Below are 26,586 nucleotides of genomic sequence, written 5' to 3'. Positions count from 1 at the left end.
GGTAGTTTGCGTAGCCCATGGGTCTGTAACCTACGAGAGATGCATAACTGCTTGATTTTTATAAAAAATTTTACTTCGAGGTTTGGAAGTACATATATGTGTGACCTATTATTTTCCAAAATGAACATTACAAAGAACAAGCAAAGAACTAGAATTAGCAACAAGACAGTGTCACATTAAATGTCATATTTAATTATTTTTTTAATAAGACGAATGAGTTGAGTTCACTGGTTGTTGCATTCTTCGAGCACGACCACTAATATAACTCTGGCTTATATACTACAATGTGGCTATAACTTTCAAAGTGTAAATGGGAAAGGCTATGGAAACTGGAAAAATATATCAATCACTAATTTCATTATAATTTAACAAAGTAAACTCTGGAATATAATTTGGCTCAAGGTGTGGACCATTCTTTAAACAGAATTCTAACAAAGTTGAAATTTAGAAGTTCTACACCAGACTAAACCAAGCAGACACTAATAATATTCTCCAAGTCTCTAAAAGTTCACTGTGCATTCATACAAATTTAAATTTTGAATAAATAACTTGGTATATATTAAAAGGTATTTGGTATGGAAGTATGTGAATTTGGCAATGTACATTTTCTGTTTGGTTGATGTCTCTTTCCTGGTATATTAAGTCAAATACATACATATATCCCCACATATAGGCCGACCCCATAAAAACGCCCATAAAGAGTGAATTTGTAGAAAAAAAACTCATATGAGCCGATACTGCAAATTGTAACACGCCGTATGCACCTACTATCACAGCAAATTGTTGCAGAATTGAATTAAGTTAGCATAATGTCTTTTCGTTTGAGTACGATCAGAGTTATGGATATATAAGCCGACACACAATTTTGGCAACTTTTCTCTAGTTTTAAACTAGGCTTATATGTGACGATATAGTACTCAATCATTTTACCAAATCAAAAATCACAATAAGTCATCCATAACTCTGCTGAGACTTCAGAGCATAATAAAATCTGATTCCCTGATACTGTAATTACATGCACAAATTGGTACACTTTAAAAGCTGTTTACGTATTCTGCTACAGGTAATATTTTATATCAAATCAGTTTTACGCTATTAGTCTACAAATTGGAAGGTTCAGACAACAGCGCTAAGTTCAATTCAAACTAGGTTCTGTCACTCATATTAATTTTGGATAATTGGTTTTCCTTGCCATTCATTGTATCCTGGAATCAAAAAATAATTATCTCACACCAAAGTATTTACTGCAGCGGCTCCAAACCGGGGGAAACAGAGCGGTCGGAGGAGGGGGCAGAATTCATTTCCCATTTGCCTTTACAGGAAAACTCCCCATTCTTACTAGTTTCATTGCCTTATATGGTTTTTTCACAAGGTGTTTCACATTGTTGAGCATGAATTGTTTAAGCATAATGGGATTTGAAATCTACCAATAATAATAACACTATAAATACCCCTGAAATGATAAACAGAGGGGCCATTAGTGCTAAAAACCTCCGGAACTGAGCCATAGAAAATTGGGAACCACTGTCTCAGAGCAATATAACTGAAGCAAAATGCAGTCAATTGTATTTTGATAGTGTGTGAATTTTTACCTGTGTTCCAGCAGCAACAATATAGCAGATTTCAATGAAAATTGTCAACACTTTGAGAGTGATAACACGACCCAGGTGTTATCCAAATCCCGCTCAACTGCCCACAAAATATATGATATTAATAAGATATACCTACTACCAACGAAAGCTATCTATCTATCTACTTACGGTATCTATCGACTACAGTTACCTAATACAAAACTGGAATTAGACCGTTGCTCATATTTCCTAGAAAATTCTGTGTTGCAGAAGTGGCAATGTTGTTTGTAATTGCCGACAAACTGTTTTCATCGTTTCTTCAGTTTGCTTGCTCATACCAAGCTATAGGATAGGATTTACATATTGATCCCGGGAAGAGGAAAGCCGATAGGACGGCTTAACCATAGGGCGAACCACAGCCTCTCATCTGGTTACCATTCCATGTCGGGTATGGAATTAGCTAGTTATTTGTTTTCGGAAGCAGGGACTTGATGGTGCAGGAAGTCGTAACCAACCAGCAGAGTAATCAGAACATATTCCTAACACTTAGCATGATGAGACACACCGCAGCGCTGCCAATATTTCAATATACTGAATCTGAAGAATAATATGGATGTTGAATTTGTCATACAAATTGATTTACTGAGCACAATCTTGGACTTTTTAAATATCCTGTTGTTTAATAATTCTCTGATATGTTTATAAGTTCTTTAAAATAACATCTGCTTTTCAATTTAACAATGTGCAACAAAGTTTGGCCGGCAACAGTTTTCTATGTTAGTTCATGCATATGCAACAATCAAATTTGTAAACAATTTTTATTTGGTCATGAGGGGCTGGCTTGCATTATTTTGGTAATGAAAAAAATCAAATAGTCTACCAGGTCATAGTCATGTACTTTATCGAAGTATTTTATCTATGTTAAAATGTAATACTGCAGGAAATCCGTTTTTATCAGCGGTATTCGGACACGGCCTAACTGTAGCATACATGATGCAAACATTTTTGGGTTTTGTACCATTCCTAGTAAACGCAAGAAAACTCCTAACCTTTCTGCTATTACAGGGTAGTTCTCATAATTCTGTACTGCTGATCTGTACATCAGTTCAGGAAAAATGTAAGTAAAACAGAAGATAGCTAAAAAGAGATTTATAACCACTTACAACCACCAACTTTCCCAGCACTCATACAGCTGTTGTGAATCAAGCAGAAAACAAAGAACTAATAATCCTGGGGGTTTCAACAAAATCCCACACAGAAAAAAAGCTTCCCATCAAAAATATTTTTTTTTCAAATTAACAATTTATAATCTATCCTTCACACAATTGAAGTTTACAGACAATAAAACAAATTTTATACATTACTTAAGCTTATTACTTAGACTTATTCAGTAATTAGGGGTAATATTCGCAAACCATGGAAGACTATACAAAAAAGATTAGATTTATTAGGGGGGAACACTATGATTCCATGAAAAATATATGCAAGTCTGAAGGTTTAAAAACAAAATAAAATACCATCAGAAACTTGCCAACTACTTTGGACAAAGATTTTTAGTAGTCACAGGTAGAAGTACAAAAGAACGATGGGCAACAAACTTTATGAGAAAAATGTCCTAAAAAAAATCGAAAATCTATTTTACTCACATTTAATGCAAACTCAACAATTTGGGACCAAATTCAAATATCAATTCGCTTTTGGAAGTAACTTTAATCACAAGCATGTGTTTCATTCACAACTCTGTAGAGGCTTTGAAAATCAACAAAAAGGAGATTGTTTCCATATTTGGCGGGGACAAAAATTTGATAAAGTGATTTTGAAAAATTCTTGAGGCCACGAGTATCATATAATAAATGATCGAAAATGAAGTGTGACCTAAATTTTATGTCATAAACTGACTGACATTAGATTTTTATCAATCTACCTACCTTTGCTTTTTCCATGTTCTGTATGAAGTGGTTAGTTCCACATGAAATTTAATCCTACCTTGATCTTGTAGAATACCATTTATTCATTGATCATGTGCCTTCCAGTTACACACTGAAGTTCAATTTTCTTACCATAAAAGGTTAAATTATTTATGACTACCGGTACTACAGTTGCATGCATACCATACTACTGGTAGGCTTCCTGTTCGTGAAACTTCATTTTTACCATTGATACCTAAACAACTGTAGCCCTGCACCATACAATGTTCTACATACGACCACAGTCACTTCACAATGGTACCATTGTTACTTTGCAGCTATCGTCATGGCTACTTAGATAATTGGTGCACGGAGTCGTTTCTTGTTTTGTTGTTGTTGAAACGCGAGATTACTGGGCATACCTGGTTGGAATGCCTTGACGTATTTATATTTATTTTCAAATTAACGTATATATGATACTGTATATACACAGTTCGACTTTTTTTTTGTTATTATTTCCTTGTTAGACTTGCTTATGGGTGCCGCTGCTCGATAACCAAATTTGGTTTCTCGCGGCTCCCCTCACCCTGAAATTCCCTTTTTATTTATTTATTGCAATTTGTATATCAAGTGTGCATTTAGTATGGTGAGAAAATAAACTACTGATTACTGATTACCTAAGGGTATATAAGCCTTCAAAATTTTAAATGACTGTCACAGTCTTTCGCGACCCCTTATCTATTGTTAAGAATCTCTCACTTGTATGAATTCTTATGTGTATAATTACATTTCTTACGATTGTCATTATAAACTCGTTTTATGGGCCTATAAAGTTCAGTCTTCGCGCCCTGCTTAAAATTTAACTTCTGATCTGTGTGATAAAATGAGATTCATCGGTCATCCATTCGATTTTTAACATTCTAAAAATATGTGCGGCCCGCCAATGACTTGCAACCTTTAATTTTGGCCCGCGTGCGACAAAAGGTTGCCGACCCCTGCTGTAAGTGTTCATTTTGAACCAGTTCTTTAGTGGCCGCTTATAGCGCTGAGTTTTGTTCAGTGCGATCATAGTCTGCTCCGAATTGACCCGCTTAAAATAAGCAACAAAGCCGACATATTTTCAATCTAACTTCATTCAATTCTTTCCCTAAATTTTCTAGATTTAATGGGTGTTCATGATTTGAAAAATGTTCCGAATATAAATATTAGATTAACCCTAGGGTTTCGGCCCGGTCATAAATGGCTGGTCTGTGTCATAATTTGGGTTTATGGCTAATTTAAATGTATTTTGGGAGGTCAATAGTATTTCATTGTGGTCTGCATGTGAACAAAACCAATTTCAAAACTCAAAATGTTTGAGTTTAAATTACCCATGCTTGATCCGAGTGTTCTTAATTACGGTGATGTCATCATATTTTTTTTATGTATAATTTTTATTTTGCAACAAGGTCAATTTTATTTGTATGAGTATTTCAAAGCTTAAAAATAACCAAATAACCTATTGTTAGTTGAAAACGAAGTATTTTGAACGCGCGAGCAACGTTCTTCGGCTCATAATAAACAAACAAAGATACCAGACAGCACGCGATCAAATGCTCTTCGATAAAACGAATATCACTTCACTTACAAATCCCAGTCTTGTTTTATCTTGAAGGTGACGTATAGCTCTTCTAAAAGAGAACTCTTTCTCTCGCATATCAATCACGTGTCGACCACAGCGTTAAAAGTGAGAAACTTTTTCTCGAAATTTTTTGAAATTTCTCTCTTCTTACTGGCATATGGTCGGACGCATTTACGCTACGTAATGTGGGCGCGTTTTAGTGGAAAGCGACGAAAATAAGCTTTTTAGGGACACATTAATGATGTCTTTGGCATTTTTGGTTGGTGAAATATTAAAAAAATTATAGAAGGGTGTCAAAATGACCCAGGAACACCAGGGGTCATTAGGTTAACTATATATTGGTGACGCTGTTGTTCACAGGGGAATCCCCCATTCAAATCTAACATTCCAAGATTCCTCAAACTTCGACCATTCGACCAGCCGTTCCGTGAACCACCAGTCCAGCATTCTTCTCCCACATAATCAATGCGGCATGGGATTCGAACATCACGAGATCAAAGCCCATATATACCTAAGTTGCGCAACAATGGAAATTGGCAGCCATTTTCGATTAACGTCGCCTGCGAGGTTACGGCGGTTCTCCGTGATCCTCGGCTAGGCTGGTACCTTCTGCTATAAAATTATAGGCTGCTCGGCGTCTAATTGCAGCGGGAATAGAAAACAGTGCAACTATTGAAGCTATCAGCAGATGCCGAGAGAAGAAACAAATGGGAAAATAATTGTAGAGGCTGCAATTTCGGCCCTGGCAGTTCGTTGTGTGAAGTTAGTCCAGTGTTTCCCAACCCGAGTCCGCGGTCTTAAATGAGTCTGCGAAGCATTTGAATGAGTCCGCAACGAGCCAGAAATTCACGGCGGGCGCAAACTCTTTCGCGAAACTTAACTATAAGCCAAATTACGATTTACGTTAGAATTTACATAACACATAAAAAGAAAGTTTATTCAAATAACATTAATCAAGTCGATAATTACTGGTTACTGAGTAGGGCTGGGCATATATTCAACTATTAGAATACCAATTTACAATTTGAAACTTTGGTAACAGGTGACGCGACAGGTCGCTTGCGCGTCGCTTAATCAGACTTGCGGAATTTCGACGAAAACACGAGGATGCACACGCTTTGATAAATACCGATAGTGGTGTTTCTTGCGAGTTTGAGCAACGAGGAATAAATTTGTGGTGGATGTCAATGGTGGAAATCCAAATTTTCTAAATTGAAAAGCGGCAATACTAAAAATAAACCGGAGAACGCTAACAGTTTTGTTTTATGATGGTCCGCGACCGATTAATAACGTTTTTTTAGACATTGCAAAAGGCAAAATTTCGGGTGCTACTGTAGGTAACGTACCAAGGCATTTTCCTTCTGGATTCTTTGCTTCACTGCCTCTACATCTTCACAGCCTCTACATTGGTAGGTACAGTACTGGAGCGTTGTACCAAAAGCTCAGATTTATCGAATTCACAAAAATACGAATTAATTAAAACAAAATATTATCGGGCCACGCATTTTTGTGTCTACAGATTGTCATGATATTTTCTGAGCAGTATTGCTTTCTTCTTGTCAACACAACCGCGGATTAAAATGATTTTTGATTTACTAATGATTTTCGATTCACTAATATACTTTGAATATATTTTTAATAAGTACTAAATCAAGTTGTACTTTCTGGCAATTTAGAGCAGATAGTAGGATTTTTCTAACGACGATTACAAATTCGCAAGATCGCAAAAAATATGTATTATAATCAAATATATATAATGGGGCAATATATTTTCACATTATTATGTTCGTAGATTGCCGTGGCATTTTGAAGAAGTAATGCTTTCATCTTGTCGTAAGTCGACGCAACCGCGAGTTACCATGAACACAATTAAATTAAAATAGAATGACATTTAAATTGTCGTCGTTGTCATGGATTATCTATTGTGCGACAGAAAAGGCTATTATACACAAAAAGTTGGCTTTTTTGACGAACGCGTAATTGCGGAGAATTTCCAATTTTGAAATTTGTTAAATTCTGTTGTGTTTGGTTTTATCGCTTCTTCACACAAAGTACGGTTGCAATGAACGCACTTTAGGTCCGCAAAGGTTTTCGCCGATGAGAAAATAGTCCGCGAACAAAAAAGGTTGGGAAACTCTGAGTTAGTCAAACGAATGGCCAAATGTGAAACTGACATCAGGAAGACAGGCTAGTAATCTGCAGGCTTGACAGAGTTTTAGGATGATGTCACATTTAATTATTTATATCACGTTGCCCATCCGACTCATTGAAGTTAGCCCAGAAAAGTTACGGGTATCTAAAGTTAAGTTGAACTACAACGATTTTCTAAACGCTGGCTTCAGGTGTCAGATCCTAAGTAATGCAAAGTCAGAAATCAGTGCATTGAATGTACAAGATTCACTGTCATGATTGCTCGTAGTCCTGCGGTCACAACAATTCATAGTAGCCTAATTAGCAGCAATATGAATAGACAATTCGGAGCTTAGTGGAAATAATGCTTTATCTTCCAAATTCTGATCTTCTGAACTGAATGCGTGTTTAGTTAAGTCACTGTCAATTTGAACGCTTGCTATTTCAAAAATACGTTCATTTTATAACCTACAACTCATTCCATTTTCAGACTCATTTTTGAAAAATATCAATTTGAACAGAAGAGGACGGATAAATGGGAAAAAATAAAATGGAATATAGACAATATCGATGGGCCAAACTCATCAAAAAATTAAAATCATCAAAACCTGAATTAGCTAAAATATTGACTGAGATGAAATTTCAAAAAAGAACAATAAGCCTACAGTAAGTTTTGAATGCCAAAGTAATCTGTAATTGACAGTTTAAATGTCTTGAAATGAATCATTTCACCTACGTTTTAGGTTTCATCAAAACATCCTACTCCCGGTGCCACCAGGACAAACCAGTTGTGTCAGAAGCCTATAATGTTCGGTCGTATACAGCACAAGAGTGTGAGACTGCTGTCTTAGCCTCAAGAGTGACTTCAGTAGTAGTACTATGTAGAAGTACTATGGCTTCTGTTTATGCATATGATGTATTGTAGACTGTAGAGGACGCAATTTGATGGTTACTACTTTGCGCACAGTGAGTGGACTGTTGCATGTGTCCAGAACCACATTACACTGTGTAACACACATTTCGTTACTGGCTTCTGATTATTATTTTCTGATGAACAGTTACACACCAAAACTGAGGCAAAATGGATTTCACCCAAATCGCCCCCCCAAATGGGGGGATATAAAACTCTCATTATAACACAGGGGTGCTATTTTTTGTTTTTTTAATTATCTAAATTTTTACAAATTAATTATTTTTTTATCGATTAAAAGACTTAAAATTGAACATGAAAACACAGATTATTTGTTAAAGTCAATTTCATGAATAGGCACTCATATTTAGCCACCATCGCTTGGCTGACATGGGCAGTCCCGATCTCGTAATGGAACTAAGATAAGGAAAGTCGGAAAAAAATTGGGCCTAGCTTTAACCTGGTACACATACTGCGGAAGTTACAATTAATGTAGACTTTTTCATGTCTTTGTTATTTAATTGTTGAAATTTCTATTGTTGGTCAATCGAATAGCAATTCTTTTCCATGTCTTTTATATTTAGGTATACCAGCTATTGCCATTGCTTCGTTTTGTAAACACGATTCGCAATATGTGAATTATTGAATTTTGCTATTGATTGACCCTCTTGTGTGAGTCAGAAACGTTTTCAAAACCCATCTGCTAAAACTTATTGATAAGTATTAACATTTTTGGCGTGCAAGTTTGTAAAAATCCCCAACATATATATATATAAAGTTCATGCTTTTTTTAAACATTTTCAGATTATGACAAACCTATGAATAAAATTCCTCTTGCCCTATCCAGTGTGTTAGTTTTTTTCAGTAATGTGTATGTAAGCCTACCACTGAGTTGCACTTTATTATTTTTCACGTTCAGACACTTCTTCATCACACATTCACATCAATTCCCTGATCCATTTTGTATATATAGCCAGCTTATTATTTTTTCCTGATTATTATCGTCCAGACCCCATTAAATTTATTAATCAGGTAGGTATGAATTTCCATCACATTATTCTGGCCTCTTTAGATTGTTTTATTTAACGAATGCAACACCGGACACCCCCGACGCTTTTTTTGTTTGTTTTAAAACACACATTTATTACATTGCTTTTACCTAAGGATCCCCTCATTTTGTTCCCAAATTTTATTGTAAAAATATTATCGTAATAGTTCAAGTTTCGCCACTGGTCATCTTTCAGTGTTAATCTTAATCACATCAGCGTATATGGTGAAAGCTGACTTCGATGACCGTATGGTCGTATCGCTCCCTCCTGTCCATACCAAAACAGTTTATTTGCTGTGGCTATTTTATTGATGACTGTATTTTTTTTTTGACAAAATAATAAAATCTCTCTTTCTCGTTGTACTGCCATTGGTAAGGACGTTTACAATTCAGTTATGCAGCTAGAGTGTCTGGAGTGTGAAAAAGGCGAATTTATAATGTAACATTGACATCAATATTTAGCTACAGTCCCATTTGACGTCGCCTTTACTGTCGAAAAATTTAGTTTGTTTTAGTCATTTAGGCCTGTTGTAGTGTGAAACTGTGTGTCTACTAGAGATGGATCAATTACATCAATTCAGTTTAGTTACAACTACTTCCTTAAATTTCTTAATTACATAACAATTACTCCATGCAAAAAATATCAAATTACATTTATAATTATAACATTTTGGTATAACAGCATGCCTCAGTGCTGCTCAAAGATTTAAAAAAAACTCTGACAATAGGAAGGAAGTGGTACAACACAGTTTTCGGGAAAGTTTGTTTGATGTTCATTCATTTTCAAAATACTAAGTTTAGTCTAATTGTGTAGTGTAATTGAGCGAAAATGTTAGCAAATTACAACTACACAGAATGAAAATGCCTCTATTACATTACAATTACATGAAAAACTGTAATTAATTACAATTGATCCAACTCTGGTGTCTACTATCCTAATGGAAAAATCAACATGGAGGTTTTGTTGCGCCATCAGGACGACTTGGTTATCAGTAAATTCCGGACAACCGCGGGGAGGCCAGACGTCGATTCCAGGACTGTCCCGGCCGTTCCTGGGACGGTTGGTAGCCCTAGCATCATCAGGTAGGATAGGATGGGATTTACATATCTATCCCGGGGGAGAGGAAAGCCGATAAGACGGCATATCCATATGGCGAACCACGGCCTCTCGTCCGGTTACCATTCCAAGTCAGGTATGGGATTAGTTTTTGCTGTATTGTTTGTTTTCGGAAGCATGGACTTGGTGGCGGAGGAAGCCGTAACCGACCAGCGGTTACGTGAACCACCCAACGACGGCGAGGAGTCCAGCAATCCTCTCGCACATAACCATCCCTGCATGGAATTCGAACCTGCGAACCCACGCAGAGTAATTAGAGGTGCGGTGGCGAGCGTATTCCTAACTAGCCCGTTGAGCCACACCGCCGCGCCGTATTGAATAGTTTTTTTGCCTACTTTCCCGATTTTCTGTAGGCTATATGTGTGTGTTGACTTGCATTGCCTATATATTTGTTTTAGTGTTACGGGAAATCGAAATGAACTTTACTAACCGTGCGTTGCGTCTATATTATGTTTGTTACCGAGCGGCGTGGGTTGTTAATGTAAGTGCGGCGGTGTGGCTCAACGGGCTAAGCGTTAGCAATACGCTCGGCACCGCACCTCTAATTACTCTGCGTGGGTTCGCAGGTTCGAATCCCATGCAGGGATGGTTATGTGCGAGAGGATTGCTGGGCTCCTCGCCGTCGTTGGGTGATTCACGTAGCCGCTGGTCGGTTACAGCTTCACCACCAAGTCGATGCTTCCGAAAACAAACAATATAACTAATCCCATACCCGACTTGGAATGGTAACCGGACGAGAGGCCGTGGTTCGCCATATGGATAAGCCGTCTTATTGACTTTCCTCTCCCCGGGGATATCTATGTAAATCCTATCCTAAGTGCCCCGTATTGGGTTCGATACTGATTGAGACGTCCTATCGGATTTCTGCGCCCTCGGAATATAACTATTGATTCAAATCTGCCCCAATAGCCTTTTAAAACTACTGATATTAAGCCTGTCTGCGTTACACTACCCGATCCGAATGATCGAAAATGGCGTCCATATGACGCCATAGTGGGACAAGTTAGTTTCACGGGGTTGCGTAAAAGTACGGTGCTTGCCATCTTGTTGTTATGTAATATATATAGGTGATCACTGACGATTCTTATGGCGGCGGTATCACCATCGGGGGCGATAGAGATACCCAGAGATGTTTTTGAACGAGTTCGCCGATTTAGCTTTAGGGAAATATTTTCGATACCGTACTGGTATTCTAACAGATACCGGTACCGGTACTGTCCGAATCATCAACTTGGCAAGCGAATTTGTTAGAAAAATATTTTATAACTGACAAAGCAGATGAATGCAAAAAGGGATGTAACACACAAGAGCCGTCAGCTTCCTTTTTTGTACCGGTACCAGGAAAAGAAAAGTTATGATCAAGTAATTAATTCCATGCTGATGCTTATTATTTGGTCACAAGATTGAAGATATAATATTTTAATAGTTAAAATAATAATTAGAAGTTATAGATAAAATATATAAAATCTTTGTTACTGCAAGAACGTTTACAACTTGCAGACATAGGTTGTGGTACAGAATATTATGGAAATACAGTTTGTTTTTCGCCAAACCTAAATAACAATTTTTATTGAATTGTATACCAATCGGAATCTCATGAGGTGGGTTGCCAACCGTCCTTTATTTCAAAGGACAATCCTTTAATTAAGCTTTTTGGTCCTTCAGCATTTAGAAAATATGCTAATTGTCCTTTATTCTTTCCAACGTCGTTTTGCCCGATAGTTATAGTACGGGACTGTGTTTGATATTGTTCCGTTCTTGAAAAATTGCCTCCGTTTATATATTTGCAAGCTTTTAATTATTCTTTTTAATTTCGCTTCGGTCCGGCTCAAATAGCCAACGAAATAACAATTTTATCAACATTCATTCTTTGGGTCAATGTTAAATAAAAATTAAATGAAAAACACATGAAGATTGTTTTGATATATCTTTTTAGCTTTTTCTTTCCTGCAAGTTACCAAATAAAGGATGACGGTAATTTATGTCCTTTATTGAAACTTTTCATAGTTGGCAACCCTAGATGAGACAGAAAAATATGTCCGATGGACAAGCCTGGTTTTGGGTAGTATGGATCAAATGTGCATGAAATGTAAAATTTATACGGTACTTGAAGACTTGTCGTAATTTAATGTTAATAAAATCAATATTTCTTTTCAATGCGCCATGATTTGTATCAATTAAAGTGATTGTGTCGGGAGTTCGAAAACAAGAAGTTCAAGATATATTTCTTATCATTATTCTCTCTATTCTAGGTCTATGGAGGTTTCCCAAACTGCTTTCAACTCAGCGTGAAGCACATATCAAGCACATATCACACATATCAAGGAAATTTGATTGAAATGAATAAAGCTGCTGGACACGAACTCTACTCTAGTCTTGGGTATGAAAGATGTTTCATATCAAGATTTTCTAACATAGGTTTTCACTCTTTGTATTTGTGACATTCCAAGACAAACATAATTAATGCAATGAAAACAAAATAAAATTTATATGGTTCAAAGTCAATTTGTCCAAAATGTTTTGGCTCAAACAACTAAATCAATCAGATCAACAACCTTGCAATAAATGTGAATTTATTTTCCTTCTCCCGTTTTAGGTTCTGTATTGTTATTGTCCAACCTTACTTTTCCCAACGGCCGGCAACCAACTTGCCTAATGTTGAACAAGTTCATGCCATATGTGCCCATCTTGTGCCATATTTGGGAAACGCAAAACAATGGAGTCTTATGGAAAATGTTCGTTGTGTTGTTGTACCGAATCGAATAAGTCCGCTGTTATAAGAACTAGAATGAAACTGAAGGGTGGATTTTGAACTTTAAGATATATGCTATCTAAATATATAACGCAATTAAGAATAAAAAACTATCTAATGCGTTGACCACTAACACAGCTTAGAACCATTTTTGGTCTTTTTCTCAAAGATTTTATAGTGATACGCCAATTTGAGGCTGTAAAATGTCTTCGCAACAATCCTACACTGTCATTTGTTCTTCTAGCGCAGCTTGGTGCTGAGCAGGGCATTATGGAGCTCGACAGACGAAAAATGTTAACCAGAAAATAGAAACGGCCATTGAAGCAAAGTTGGGTCGGCCGGTAATTTCAACGAATAAATTCAACTTTTCATCTGTGATGTCATAAGGAACGCCAAATGATTAATTATGACGATTAGAATGGCCAATTTACTTCGGAAGCAACTCGGAACCGGTATACTTGTCTTCAAAGACAATTTAATGTACTATAAATGTAATTTAGCCAACATGAAAGGATATAAGCATGTACGGCTAAAATTCTACTTCAAAACGCGACCTCTAAAATTTTTCTACCTAAAATATTAGTGAAAATAATAGGTATGTTTCAATAATTGTGTTAAATTGCAGAGAACAATAGGCACAAGATGGCGTCCATGATCATACTACAGGAGTACCAAATTGCACTGTAAATAAATTGCATAAAATCCCACGTGGTAAATAAATTTGCATTTTTAATTTTAAGGTAGCAAGAATATATTGTTATCCAATCTCTCCAACATGAAAATAATGAATTGCGACAAAGTTTGACCGATCACCAGAACGCATTGGAACTTATCATGAACAAGTACCGACAACAGATGATGAAGTTTACAGAGCACCAAAAGTATCAACATTTTTCAAATTCCCAAGGTTAGGAAAGTTAATTGTTTTACTAATATTTTTCAAAGGTTTAAAATACCATGTATCTAAAGCAAATGGGAAAACTTGCTAACTAATCCCATATTATGTAATGTTGATATGTAAATTAGCTTTAATATACCATATATGCTCGTTTTACCGCCCGATCTTGATTGAGGGCCCATTTGAATAGCCGCCCGTGTAAACAGAACATAAAAATAAATAAGGGCCGGTGCTTGAATACCCGCCCGATGTAAAAGCTGATTTTTTAGTGGTAAAGAACAATAGGAAATAAGAAGCGCTTTTGTCACAACGCTGTTAAATTTGAAGCGCTGGTAGATAACACTCACGCCTTAGGCGTCCAATTACATAACAGCGTGGTTCTCAAACTGGGCGTCGCGACGCCAAAGTGCGTCGTTTTAATATTGATAGGGCGTTGCAAAACTTTTCTTCTCTTGCGGATTTGTACCTGGGGTTCGTAAAAAAAGTCAAAATTTTCGTTATTCTCATTTAAGTCATCAAGCGCCCATGCCTGAATAAGGGCTGGTTTGAATAAGGGCCTGGTTAGTGAGTTTGGTTAAAAAAATATGGGCCCGGGCTACAAAACAAGCAAATACGGTATTCTTATTGTTGTGCACAAGTCACACTCCAGCTTTTTCTACACTTCAAGTAGTTTATAATGTCATAGCTAATCAAATCAGTGTTATAGTAATAATAAAGAGTTCCGCACCAAATTCAGAAAATTCCACCTTGGTTGGAAAAAGAAGCTCCATAGTATTTTGAATTGTTTTAAACGTCTCGGGGCTCTAGAAACACAATAGTTAACTAATGATTTTGAATCTTATTTTCTGGTTAGACTCTTAAGAATATTTTAAATGCTCAGATCATAAAAATATTGTTCACAGCAGTAATGCTGAATGCGTCATATCAGAAATATTTTAAATTCAAAAGAGGAGCGTTTATGTGGGCTACACTGCAACAATCAAACTTATCAATGCTCTTTAACATACACTTCCAAATGATTTAATTTCATCTATTATCCCAGAATCATGACAGCGCTGCTGAAAGTCTTGTCGAACAGGCTTCAACTCTCAAGAAAGAGATGGAAGCAAGAAACACATATCAAGAAAATTTGATTGAACTGAACAAAGTTGCTGGACACAGACCAAGGTCTACTTTAGTCTTAGGTACGACAAATTTTTACAAGAACCAGTACTAGCTTTGCTCATGTTTTTAACGTGATATTTATTCTATTATCTTTACCTGTATGATATTTTCGGGCATAAATGTTCGATTTCCCGTAGAAATGGCAAATTAACCCAATGAACTGGTTTCGCCAGTTCAGTACAGCGCTAACAGCGGCTCCACAAGTTTACATTCAAATATGAGAGTCTATATAAAATATATACAGGGTGTCCATAAAGTTCTTTTACAATTTCAATTTTGGGGGCTCCCGAAGTATGAGAACCAAGATGGCGAACATGGGAATGTAATATGTGTACTAGGTTAGGGTTAGGCCATAATTTTAGGTATAAATACTACGGGAGACTCTTGGCTAGTCTTCGAACTGATAATAGGACTAAAATAAGGAAAATTGGAAAAAAATTATCGCCTAACCCTAACCTGTTACCCATGTTACGTTCCGATGTCCGCCATCTTGGTTCGCATACTTCGGGAGCACCCAATTTTGTTATGAAGGGAGTTGATCTCAACCAGGTTTGTTGTTTTTTAACCAGTAATTAGTTAGGTTTTTTTACTCCCATTTATTACATCTGTGAGGGCCAAAACAATATATGGTATCGATAAATTTTCTTCCAATTTTAAAAAATTTCACGACTTTATGGACACCCTATATATTGTTTGAATGACATCGAATACATCAAGCATAAAATCTGAATCTAACAGTTATGTTAAAAAAGCTGCTCATGTTGGTAAAAATACATGTTTTCATTGTTTTGACTTGTGTCTTTATTATTGGAACGCTGAGCAAGAGTCGTATTCTTTTGTCTTTCTTGCATTGATTTTTTGTGTGGCCCGGCTAATTGTATGAAGTGGTTATATGGCCAACCTAAAAAATGTTGCACACCCCCTGCTTTAGAATAATAGTAAATAAAAATAATAAAATGTAAATCTCAAACAAAGTTATGTTTGCCAAATTCCCATTTCTGTCTCCAAGGTATTCAGCAAGAAAATAATGCAATTCGGTCCCTACAACATGAGAACGATGAATTGCGACAAAGTTTGACCGAACACCAGAACGCATTGGAACTTATCATGACCAAGTACAGACAGCAGATGATGAAATTTACAAAGCACCAGAAGTATGTGGATCTTGTCAATGTATTTCATAATCTCAGTTAGAGGAAAGTCTATTGTTTTACTATAAAATGGCTGTATTATTTCTAATAAACATTTAATTGAAGTTTCAGTCTTTCAGAATACCTTATGGTTCTAATACGAACAATCCTATTTCCCGTAGAAATGGCAAATTGAGGTTTTTATCCTAGGTTTTGGCCAGTTCAGTGCGGCGGCTCCAAAAGTTTACATTCAAATGCGACAGTCTATATAATATATGTACAGAGTGTCCATGAAGTCCCTTTACAATTTCAATTTTGTTGTGAAGTCAGTTCTCAATATATCTTAACCATTTTTTTTTTCAAATCGGTAATTGTTTAAGTATTTTTACTTCATTTAGTACATCTGTGAGGGCCGAAACAATATATGGTATCGATAAATTTCTTCCCAATTTTGGAAAATTTTACGACTTTATGGACACCCTATATATTGTTTGAATAATATCAAATACTTGTACTTGTATTTAGAACAAAATATACTTATAATTAGGTTTAACATTATTATCAGACCTGCTACACTTTAAATTTACTATGTTTTGCAAGTATTAGTGTTAAGTATTGTACTGGGGTACCTTGAGCCTATGGAATGTTCCAATGGGGTTCCACCCCACCAAAAAGGTTGAGAACCAGTGGATCAGGCATATTGGAGCGACAATTCTAAAAGCTAAGAAGAACACATTATAGCATGGGGTGTGCAACCTTTAATACAGGAGGTCCAGATAGAAATAACTGGGCGAAACCTGTTACGGCATTGTAAAGTCGTAGGCATGTATAAACTAGACTCAGGTATTGGCTTCGCAACGCACAGGGATTGGAATTACTCGCACGTACCAAGTTAAATTTATTTGAAAACTGATTTTGCGATCCGCATATCATTCAAAATAGCCACTCTTGTGGGCCGCATTTGGCCCACGGGCCAGTCGCAGGTTGCACACCTGCATTATAGTATTTATAAATTAATATTAAAAATCAAAACCGCATAGCTGAATAATATTCACAAAGAATAATTATGATATTTTACTTGGATTCAAATATTTCCACAAAATCAATGAACCGTGACTTAGCAGCATTTATAATTTATTTATATCTTTAGTTTACAGCATCCAGATCACTGAAAACACTTATCAAGCAGAAAAAACAATATCATAAAGAGAATATGGAACTCATTGATAAGGTATTGAGACTAAAGTTATTCTAGTCCACAGTTAGGTTGTAGTGCTTGGTTACGCCATCCCACAATATTGGTTACCCTGGCCCACAATTCTGGTCCCACATTTCAGTTTATCACAGATTTGATTATGGGGATTGGTTTTGATGTAAAAGAACATGTTATTAGTCCCATAACTAACCTCATTAGGTATACCCTGCTAAAAGTCTTGTTATCGCTGTGAATATATGCACAATTAACCCTCTGACCACCACAAAATTGTGGAATGGCAAACTGTAGGAGTAACCTTGGTGGTGTTGAACATTTATATATATAATCTTATAGTAGGAACAGTGTGTACCAATATGGAGGTAACTAATTTTGTTTGCCTACTTTACATCATGTTGTATAAAGAGACTGAAATTTATGGTCAGAGGTAGGGTCGTCATCGGCCTGCCGATATATCGACCCTGTTTTTCACAAATTTCGAAAGATCGGTATCCGCTAATTTTACCGATTTATATCGGCCTATCATGTGACTGCCAAAGTGTCAAAATTACGTCGGAATACAGTTTTATCATTATCCCTCAATTATGTCGTAGTGCTTGACAGCTTGGTTACCCCACAATTTCAGTTACCCTGGCCCACAATTCTGGTCCCTTGTTTCCGTTTAGTGCAAATTTGATTATGGGGATTGGTTTTGATGTAAAACTAAAAGAACATGTTATTAGTCCCATATCTAACTTCATTAGGTATACCCTGCTAAAAGTCCTATAATCGCTGTAAATATATGCAGGATTAACCCTTTGACCACCACAAAATTGTGGAATGGCAATTTGTGGGAGTAACCTTGCGTAACATTGAGCATTTAGATGTATAATCTTAGAGTAGAAATAGTGTGTACCAATATGGAGGTAACTAATTTTGTTCGCCTATTTTACATCAAGTTGTGTAGAGGGACTGAAAGATAAAATTATGGCCTAACCGTAACCTGGTACACACACTAAGGCTGAAACAGGCATCCTGATTAATCAAGTTCAGTTTATTATATATATGCCACTGATATCCAACAATATGTAATGGGCTACTATTGTTTGAAGGACGGGAATCTTTCTTACTTGGCATTCTGTCATTAGTAATGCTTGAGGTTTGACAATAATTATTCAAGCAATATAACTCATCCACACGGTGGCGCTAAAGGTTCAAGTTATTTCAAAACAAAATAGATGGTGGTTTTATCTAACAGACATTGTTTATCTTTCTATGTTCCAGATTCACGAGATGGCTGTGGTGATGAGGCATGCTGCGGATGTTGACGATGAGCAATATCTCAGAGATTACGAAGAATTATCCTGATTGCAAACAGAAAATGACATTTTAAGAGAAATGCTGATGATATCTAAGAGTTCATTTGGATCAAGACTTATAACCACTGAACAGAAAGATTCTGGAAAGACTGACAAACCAGAGAATGAATCTGAAATGGTGCTCACTGACGATACTACTAGTGACAAGACGGTTATACATGAGGGGGAATCCCCCTAAAACTACTCCCCAGACAGTTATTTTATTACAATAGGGAGGACGTTTATGTTCCTTCGAAGGGTACTCCCGTAGTATGTGTGTACCAGGTTCATAATTCATTCAGATTTTTCTTATTTTAGTTTTATTTTGAGTTCGGGACTGTCTGTGTTAGCCAAGTGGATATACCCCCTGCCCATAGGTTTCAGTCCCTTTTCACAACTTGATGTAAAGTGGGCAAACAAAATTAGTTACATCCATATTGGTACACATACTTCCGGAGCGCCCCTTACTCTTGTTATTCCTTGTGTTTCTATCGAAACTCAGTACTGAGGAAATATATCTGGTTCATACAAAGTACTCTGCACAAGGCTGTAGGCTGTCCAGGGGTTCTGCAGGTTTGCATTGAAAATCAGGGCTACTCAACTGGCAGGCCGAATCCGGACCTTTCGGGTATTCGATTCGGACCGCGCATACTTCTTCATTTTGGATCATTAGCCCCACTTTTGAAGTTTCCTTTTATAAAATCACTTTTATAGATTTAAAAATATATATGAAAAGAACTATAACACCATAACAAACAATCTTGATTAGCTAATAATCATTAATCGGCTGAGAAATGTGTTTTTAAGGAAGCTGAAATATAATGTCTGGAAAGTCCGGACCCAAATATTTTTGAAGTTTTGTATGCGGACCTCCGGTAAAAATAGTTGAGTAGCCCTGGTCTATATTATTATATTTATCTTGTTTAAATATAATTAAATACACGGATATAATATAATAAGTGTGTTTCACAAGAGACTTTCATTTTCTCTACATTATTCCACGAATAAGAAAAAATAAAAAAAAATCAGCGATAGAGAAGCCCGACCCGGCTCGAATACCTGGTTCGGGCTTCAGATCTCAGCTCTACTCTACATCAAATTTCGGTTTCACATTTTTTTAATGGCATATTATAATGTATATTCGGTTACACAGGGGTTCTTAAGCCTTTGAAAGGTATCTTGGGGTTCCTCTCCTCCATAAAAGTTGAAAAATCTAGACAAGAAACACTCGAAAGAGGTTCTGGTTGGCACTCAAATGAACACATTATTTCCAATGTCAATTTTGATGTTTCCAAATTTCACAACCTGAGCATTTGATGATACATGAGATTGGAAAGACCACAGGTCATGGTTGTCACATCTTTCTGTACTTGAGGCAATGGTTTAGTACAAATTCGAACTGGTGTAGTTTTCAAAATGAATATCAAACTGAATAGAACATTCATAAAAAAAAAAGAAATGCAAAGTTGGAATATTTGCACATCTGTGACAGACTTAGCATTTTAGAGTTTTATACCAATTGGGGTTAGACGAAAACAGATAAAATTGCCCTTGTCCCTGTAGGTGGAATTCTATAGCTAGTCTTACTTCTGGACAAAAGCAGTGAATTGTTTTTTATTTTATAGTTATTATCATACTGTGGAATGAAATTTTTATTTTTGGTAATTTCCTCGCTATTCAGATACCTTCGGAATTAATTATGGTAAATGATAGTTCAACCACAAGCGATATGGTCGAGTTGTCTTGTTCTAGTCCATAAGCATTAGATATAGTAAATACAAGTTCTTTGTGTATGTTAGGGGTGTGCAACCTGCAGCACACGTGCCAAATGCAGCCCTGAAGAAAAGATTGTGGTGCCATATTTGAATGACATGTGGCCCATGAAACGAGTTTTTATTTTTGTAATTCCAGTTCTTTACGTTGCGAAGCCTATATCCGAGTCCAATTCATTATCAATGCCTATGACGTTGCAATGGCCCAACAGCTAGCTTGTGCGAAGCGAACTACTCAAGTCATAAGATCAATAACATAAATTTTTGTGTCTGCAACTACAAGAAAGACTACTGTATGTATATAAAGCTGCAGCCGCAGTTTCACCCAGTTATTTCTATCTGGCCCTAACGATGGAGCACCCATGAGGGAATGGCCAAATAAACAATCTAGTACCGATATTTTAAATACATACTGAAATGGTATTTTTGAACATATTCCTAATGTTTAGTAAAAGACGTTTCCTGGATATTTATTCGAATCAGATTGGACATTCCTGATACTCTATCATGTTGGCTTTATTCAGTAATAAAAATGTTTAAGGAGGTTTTGCTGATTTATTATTGGTATCATAGTAGAAGTATGTGTACCAATATGGAGGTAACTAATTTTATTCACCTACTTTACATCAAGTTGTGTAAAGAGACTGAAACCTATGGACAGGGGTATATTCACTTGGCTAACACAGACAGTCCCCGAACTCGTAATAAAACTAAAACTAAGGAAAATTGGTTAAAATTATAGCCTAACCTGGTACACACACTACGGGAGTACTCACAATTGGACCCCATATCACCCATAGTGTAATAACTTGGTTACTAAGACTGGTTTTATACATTTGGAGTGAAAAAGTTTGCCGTCCCCCATATTGAAACAATTTCAGCATAATAATCAATTTTGCAAGATCACACATTCTTTATATCGAATTGGTTCGAAAAACACTTTAATGCATATCAAATTATTTATAAAGTTGAAACATATAAAAAAATATTTTACTGGAATAATAACTCAGTGGTATTTTTGCTTCAGATCTCTTAATAGTTTGTAAATACAGTATTGGCTTGGTCGCATAAATTGTTATAAAAATATTAACACATTCGTTTATATTATTATTAAATTTGTTTTATATAAAATATAGAATACACTTGAGCACATAGCCAAATTAATTTTGATGTGCAAGAGAATACAAAGTCACAAATTTTCAAAAATAATTTTGCTGGAACTCTTGATTTGTATATTGTCAGATGCTTTATATTAGGTAATCCGAAAGTATGTAAACCAAGATGGCGGACACCGGAACATAGTTGTGTACCAAGGCCATAATTTTCCTTATTTTAGTATTACAAGTTGGGGGACTAGCTTGTTGGGTAATTGTACCTGAAATTATGGCCTAACCCTAACCTGGTACACATACTACGTTCTGGTGTCGGCCATCTTGGTCCACATACTTCGGTAGTACCTTATATTATACAGAACTTGGCTTGGTTGCATGATTATAAAAATACTATTGGATATTGATATATATACAGCGGTGGTCGACAATTAGAAGCTCAGAATTGTATAGATCTATTTACAGCAGAAGCGGGGAACCTACGGAATAATTATACAATATATCATAAAAGTAATAAATTAAAATGCATAAGAAACAACATTGAAACTTAGATTAATAAGATATTTAGTTGTGGATAGCAATTAGGACCCATGGTAAAAATATTTATACAGATAATCTATTCAGCGTAATTCATGAGCTCAATAACACAGGTTTGGGTTGGCCATTTTTTAAATCAAACCATACTTGATTAATTAATTTTTGTTAAAGTACGAACCAATGGGCATTCGGGTATAACACACAAATTGTCAGAACAATTTTCAGATATCTTGACTAACTTCAAAATGCCAGTTTATTTAGCACATCATAATTAATAAAGAATTAATGCGAATACCTAGCGTTTTGCTGATTGATTCCACCAAATTAAATATATTGGCAATACAATCATCCTATTAGCGTTGTGTTTGGACTCGACTATGTTGGCATGTCTGATTAAACAACCCAAGTTCAATCATATGCCCGCTACCTCACCCAGAGTGTTGTAGATTGTGGAAAAAACAGGAATATTTAGAGAATTATAAAAAAAATGCCTCAAAAATATTAAACTGTATGATAGCAGTCACTGATATCTAACAATATGTGAGGAGCAACTATTTATTTGAAAGGTTCAAAATCTTTTCTTTTCGCCTACTCAATCTAATAGACCATGGGAGAGGTGAGGGGGTGGAATTTAAACCTGCAATGTGTAATCAACGATGTCAGCGCAGTTAAGTCCTAAGCTTCAGCCGCCTAGGGCATTTTACTTATTTGTCAATTCGCCTTACACAAATGGCACGAATACAATTCTGAATATGAAACTTTGTTATTTGTAATATTTGATCAAGAACATAATTTGCACAATGGCTGCAATGGTAATATTGTTTTGGCATTTGATGTAGATTTAATGAAGCAATTTCAGTATCCTATGCAGGGAACAGTACAATCAGTGTTGTAGGAAATCTTTCTGGATCTCGTCAACTTCGGAACAACGGGAGGGGAATCTGAGAAGTGGAAGGAAATTTTTACTGGAAGAAAAAATATGTCGAAGTGAAAATATAATTTTGATAAGAGGCAATAAGAAACTAGAATTTATTAATCTATACACTGACTATAATACGGCAGCTTATTCAGACATAATCTGTTGAAGTCATGTTTTTGTTATATTTATTTATCTATCCAAGCTTGATATTTCCTACAAGCTACAGAGCTAATTTTTTGTCACTGGTAAAATTACAGTATCTATGAAAAATATTAGTCATTTACATATCATTGGATGCTTACACAAGGCCTTGTATGAAGGTAAAAACGTGGAATAAAAAACCATTTATTCCTATAATATTAATATCACCATATCCTACACACTGTTTTGTCATCACTTTAATAGTGAATTGTCAAAGAACCTACATGAATTCAAAAGAACTGGGTGGATGTAAAAGTTGGACCTTGAACCTATATTGTCAATAAAAACTGCCCAGCAGATGGAGTGTCTCATTGAAGATTGCGCTTTTGAATTTGCATTTTAAAAGCTTCAAAATCATGTTATTATGACATCATATGTGTCAGTAGAGCACTCTATGATGTATTTAGGGCTGGGCTTTTCAAATCGAATTATTAGAATCTGAGAAAATTTCATGTGAACAAGCAACCCTTTATCTACCTTCGATACCAATGCAAGTTCATTACTCAATTCTGTTTCAAGTGATGATTATCTAACTTGTTATTTCAGGGAACACAGCAATATTTTGCCAGAGTGTCAAATGAATAAAATTATCTCACCAGTATTGAATGATCATGCGTGAATCCTTTCGCCTCCAATGCTCTTTGCAGTTTCCTTATATGGTTCGGATCTGGATATCCATTGCTGAAAAAATGAATTTATGAACTCTCATTGAACATGTACATAGAAAAAGAATGGAAGTTTGGTAAATAGTGGATCCTGACTTCAGAGTATTGCAGTACAGAACTTGCACCTAGGGATTTGAAGAAAAAACTCTTATTTGACAAACATTTAGGCGCTCCGGAAGTATTCGTACCAAGATGACGCACAACCTGAAAACTAACCTGGTACACAATACTATGTCAGGTCGTGCACCATTTTGGTATGAATACTCCAAGAGCACCAACATTTAAATTTATCATAAGCGACCAATTTAGTTTCTGTTAAAAAGTCTGAAATTGCAACTTCTTAACAGGAACAAATTATGACTCTGACTTCTAAATAAATGTCAAAGTTCAACCTTTCTTGGGTTTTGTTCAGAATGAATTATAAGAAAACCATTGGTACTGAGAACCACAACCATAGTGCAGATGCCCAAAATACAACATTTTAGAATCATAATTTAGATTTCTTATCTATTTAATAAATACGAGTTGTGGTCATCATGGTTACGTGGATATGTCCGGAAATTTAGACCAGACCCTGGCAGTTAAAAAACATTAAGTCGTTTTCATTAGCAATCGTTTTCATATAAAAATGAGCTTAGTTTTCTTTTGAGTAAGGTTGGTAAAATCCAAATAAATGAATTTGAATAATTTTTAGGAAAAATATTTTATCCAATATGTCTTCATGCTTTGAAAATAAATCCCAAGGTCATTATAAGCAATAACTGATATACGAGGGTTTGTGAATCCCATTTTTTATTATTTCCCCTAAATGACAATTTAGATATCAAAATAAGGATTTTAAAGGAGTTTTGAACTGCCTCGTAGTGCAATACATAACAAACAACAATTTGTTTTATTCCTTCCTATTTCCTAACATTTTATGAAGTAAGTAACCATCAAACATAAAACACACAAAGTACTTACTTTCCTGGTCCTCCAGTTTTATTAGTCTTATGAGGAAAGTCATTGTTCCAAACAATTTTTCCCCTTCTGTCACCAACTTCCTGAATCTTGAAAATCAATCCTGCATTGAATGCTTGTCTGAGTAAGTTGAGACATATGTTTCCATCACCATTCGATGGCAAATATTCAGTGAACCTTTGAGCTTCATATGAAACCCCCTGAAGAAACAAACAAAACTAATCATCTCTCATACCTGGGGGTTTGTTAAACTGATATAAATATCAGAATATCTATGAAAGTTTAGCAGAAGTTGAAAATTTTCTAATAAAATACTTGGTGTTTTTAATAGATTAATTCAACTTGACAACCCAACAACTTAATTAAACATTGAAATCAGAAATTATAAGGAAGACCGCTAAATATTTAGCTTGTCGTGATTTTACTGCACCATTGAATCAAATTCTAAATTAAACATAGCAGAACTAAATTCTATGAACAAATTAAATTTAAACAAACCACGAGTTTAATATTACTCAAGTTTCAACAAGCATGATCTATATATGGCTATGTTATGATTTTACTGCACAAATGGCTTCTATATTCGAACTTTTTCTCAATAACAAACCTTTCAAAGCTTTGATTCCCATTATAACTGAATTCAATCAGCATACCAGTTTAAATTAATTATAGATGGACAAAGCATGAACAAGAGTCAACCCATATAAACAATATACCGAATACTGACTGATTCTGTATATTTCTATGAGAAGCAATAACTCATGTGGGTGAATGCAAACATTTGGCAATACTTCTTTCAAGCTTCTGGACTGTGCAATGGCCTAACGCAGTGGTTACCAAAGGGTGTACCGCAGCGCACTAGTGTTACGTAACAATAGAGATGGACACTGCTTGCTGCAATTTCCCAAGCTGCAGTTTATTTATCTGTTGAACAGAGTTTCAAAATAAAATCAGGCAGAGAAAAGTTGACATTAGGCCTATATGTTTACAAACATAAAGTACACATTAATGATCACAATATTGAATTTTATTCAAATTTTTTCCATTATTGCGTCGTTAGCAGTTTTTTCCCTAATAATTCAGCGCTGCACAAACAAAAATATTTGAAACCGTTGGCCTAATGGTTGAAGTGTTGGGCTGAACTAAGCTGACATCACATATCGAACATCTCGGTTCAAATCCATGCCAACCACCTCACCCAGGATGAAATAAATTGGATAGGAAATGCAGAACCAGAAAATTCGAAATAATAATATCTCCTTAATTATCATTAGATACCAGTGCCTGATAGCTTAAATTTCATTAAATATAACATATGACAGAATTAACATATTTATCTTGAGGAGAGAAAAGCTGATATGACGACTTAATCAAGTGGCGAACCACAGCCTCTAATCCGGTCACAGTTTTATTACCAGTCTATGACACGTAAGGGATTGTTTAGCCAGTTATTCGTTTTCGGAAGCATGGACTTGATGGTAGAGGAGGCTGTAACAGACCAGTGGTTACCTGAACCACCCTACTAAATATTTGTGGTTGCTTGTATAGGGCCTTGTTCCGAGCAGAAGGCATGAATAAGCATCGCATAAAAAGTAACATGACAGTACTATTATAAGGAATGTCTT

At 35.8% G+C, this 26,586-nt stretch overlaps 4 protein-coding genes across 4 annotated transcripts in view; 3 read left to right on the top strand and 1 right to left on the bottom strand.

Moving 5' to 3' along the window:
- Nucleotides 1-26,586, top strand: part of LOC120329781 (FGFR1 oncogene partner 2 homolog) — a 443,159-nt gene that overhangs the window by 70,998 nt on the left and 345,575 nt on the right. The gene's annotated exons all lie outside the window — the stretch shown is intronic.
- LOC120344629 (uncharacterized) overlaps nucleotides 1-26,586 on the bottom strand; it is an 89,112-nt gene that overhangs the window by 52,713 nt on the left and 9,813 nt on the right. The window lies entirely within an intron of this gene.
- Nucleotides 11,464-26,586, top strand: part of LOC120332866 (FGFR1 oncogene partner 2 homolog) — a 424,145-nt gene continuing 409,022 nt past the window's right edge. The window contains exons 1-3 of the mRNA XM_078112437.1: nucleotides 11,464-11,666; nucleotides 12,557-12,684; nucleotides 12,901-13,550. Of these exons, the coding sequence (XP_077968563.1) occupies nucleotides 11,583-11,666; nucleotides 12,557-12,684; nucleotides 12,901-13,084 (396 nt within the window). The 5' untranslated portion in view covers nucleotides 11,464-11,582 and the 3' untranslated portion in view covers nucleotides 13,085-13,550. Of the gene's footprint in view, nucleotides 11,667-12,556; nucleotides 12,685-12,900 lie in introns of the transcript that reaches the window.
- LOC144422713 (FGFR1 oncogene partner 2 homolog) lies at nucleotides 15,017-19,659 on the top strand. The gene is made up of 4 exons (XM_078112457.1): nucleotides 15,017-15,138; nucleotides 16,128-16,272; nucleotides 17,399-17,479; nucleotides 18,725-19,659. The coding sequence occupies exons 1-3, from the start codon at nucleotides 15,054-15,056 to the stop codon at nucleotides 17,418-17,420; spliced, it is 252 nt and encodes an 83-aa protein (XP_077968583.1). The 5' UTR covers nucleotides 15,017-15,053; the 3' UTR covers nucleotides 17,421-17,479; nucleotides 18,725-19,659.

Source organism: Styela clava, chromosome 5 (genome assembly GCF_964204865.1).
Source record: "Styela clava chromosome 5, kaStyClav1.hap1.2, whole genome shotgun sequence".
Taxonomy (NCBI): Eukaryota; Metazoa; Chordata; class Ascidiacea; order Stolidobranchia; family Styelidae; genus Styela; species Styela clava.
This window is presented reverse-complemented; position numbering and strand designations above follow the sequence as displayed.

What these genes read in the sequence shown, in the direction of transcription:
- LOC144422713 (XM_078112457.1), top strand. Translation starts at nt 15,054, where the DNA reads ATGGAAGCAAGAAACACATATCAAGAAAATTTGATTGAACTGAACAAA. An exon ending in AAGGTCTACTTTAGTCTTAG is followed by an intron (nt 15,139 to 16,127) that starts GTACGACAAATT and finishes TCTGTCTCCAAG; the next exon opens with GTATTCAGCAAGAAAATAAT. An exon ending in AAATTTACAAAGCACCAGAA is followed by an intron (nt 16,273 to 17,398) that starts GTATGTGGATCT and finishes TTATATCTTTAG; the next exon opens with TTTACAGCATCCAGATCACT.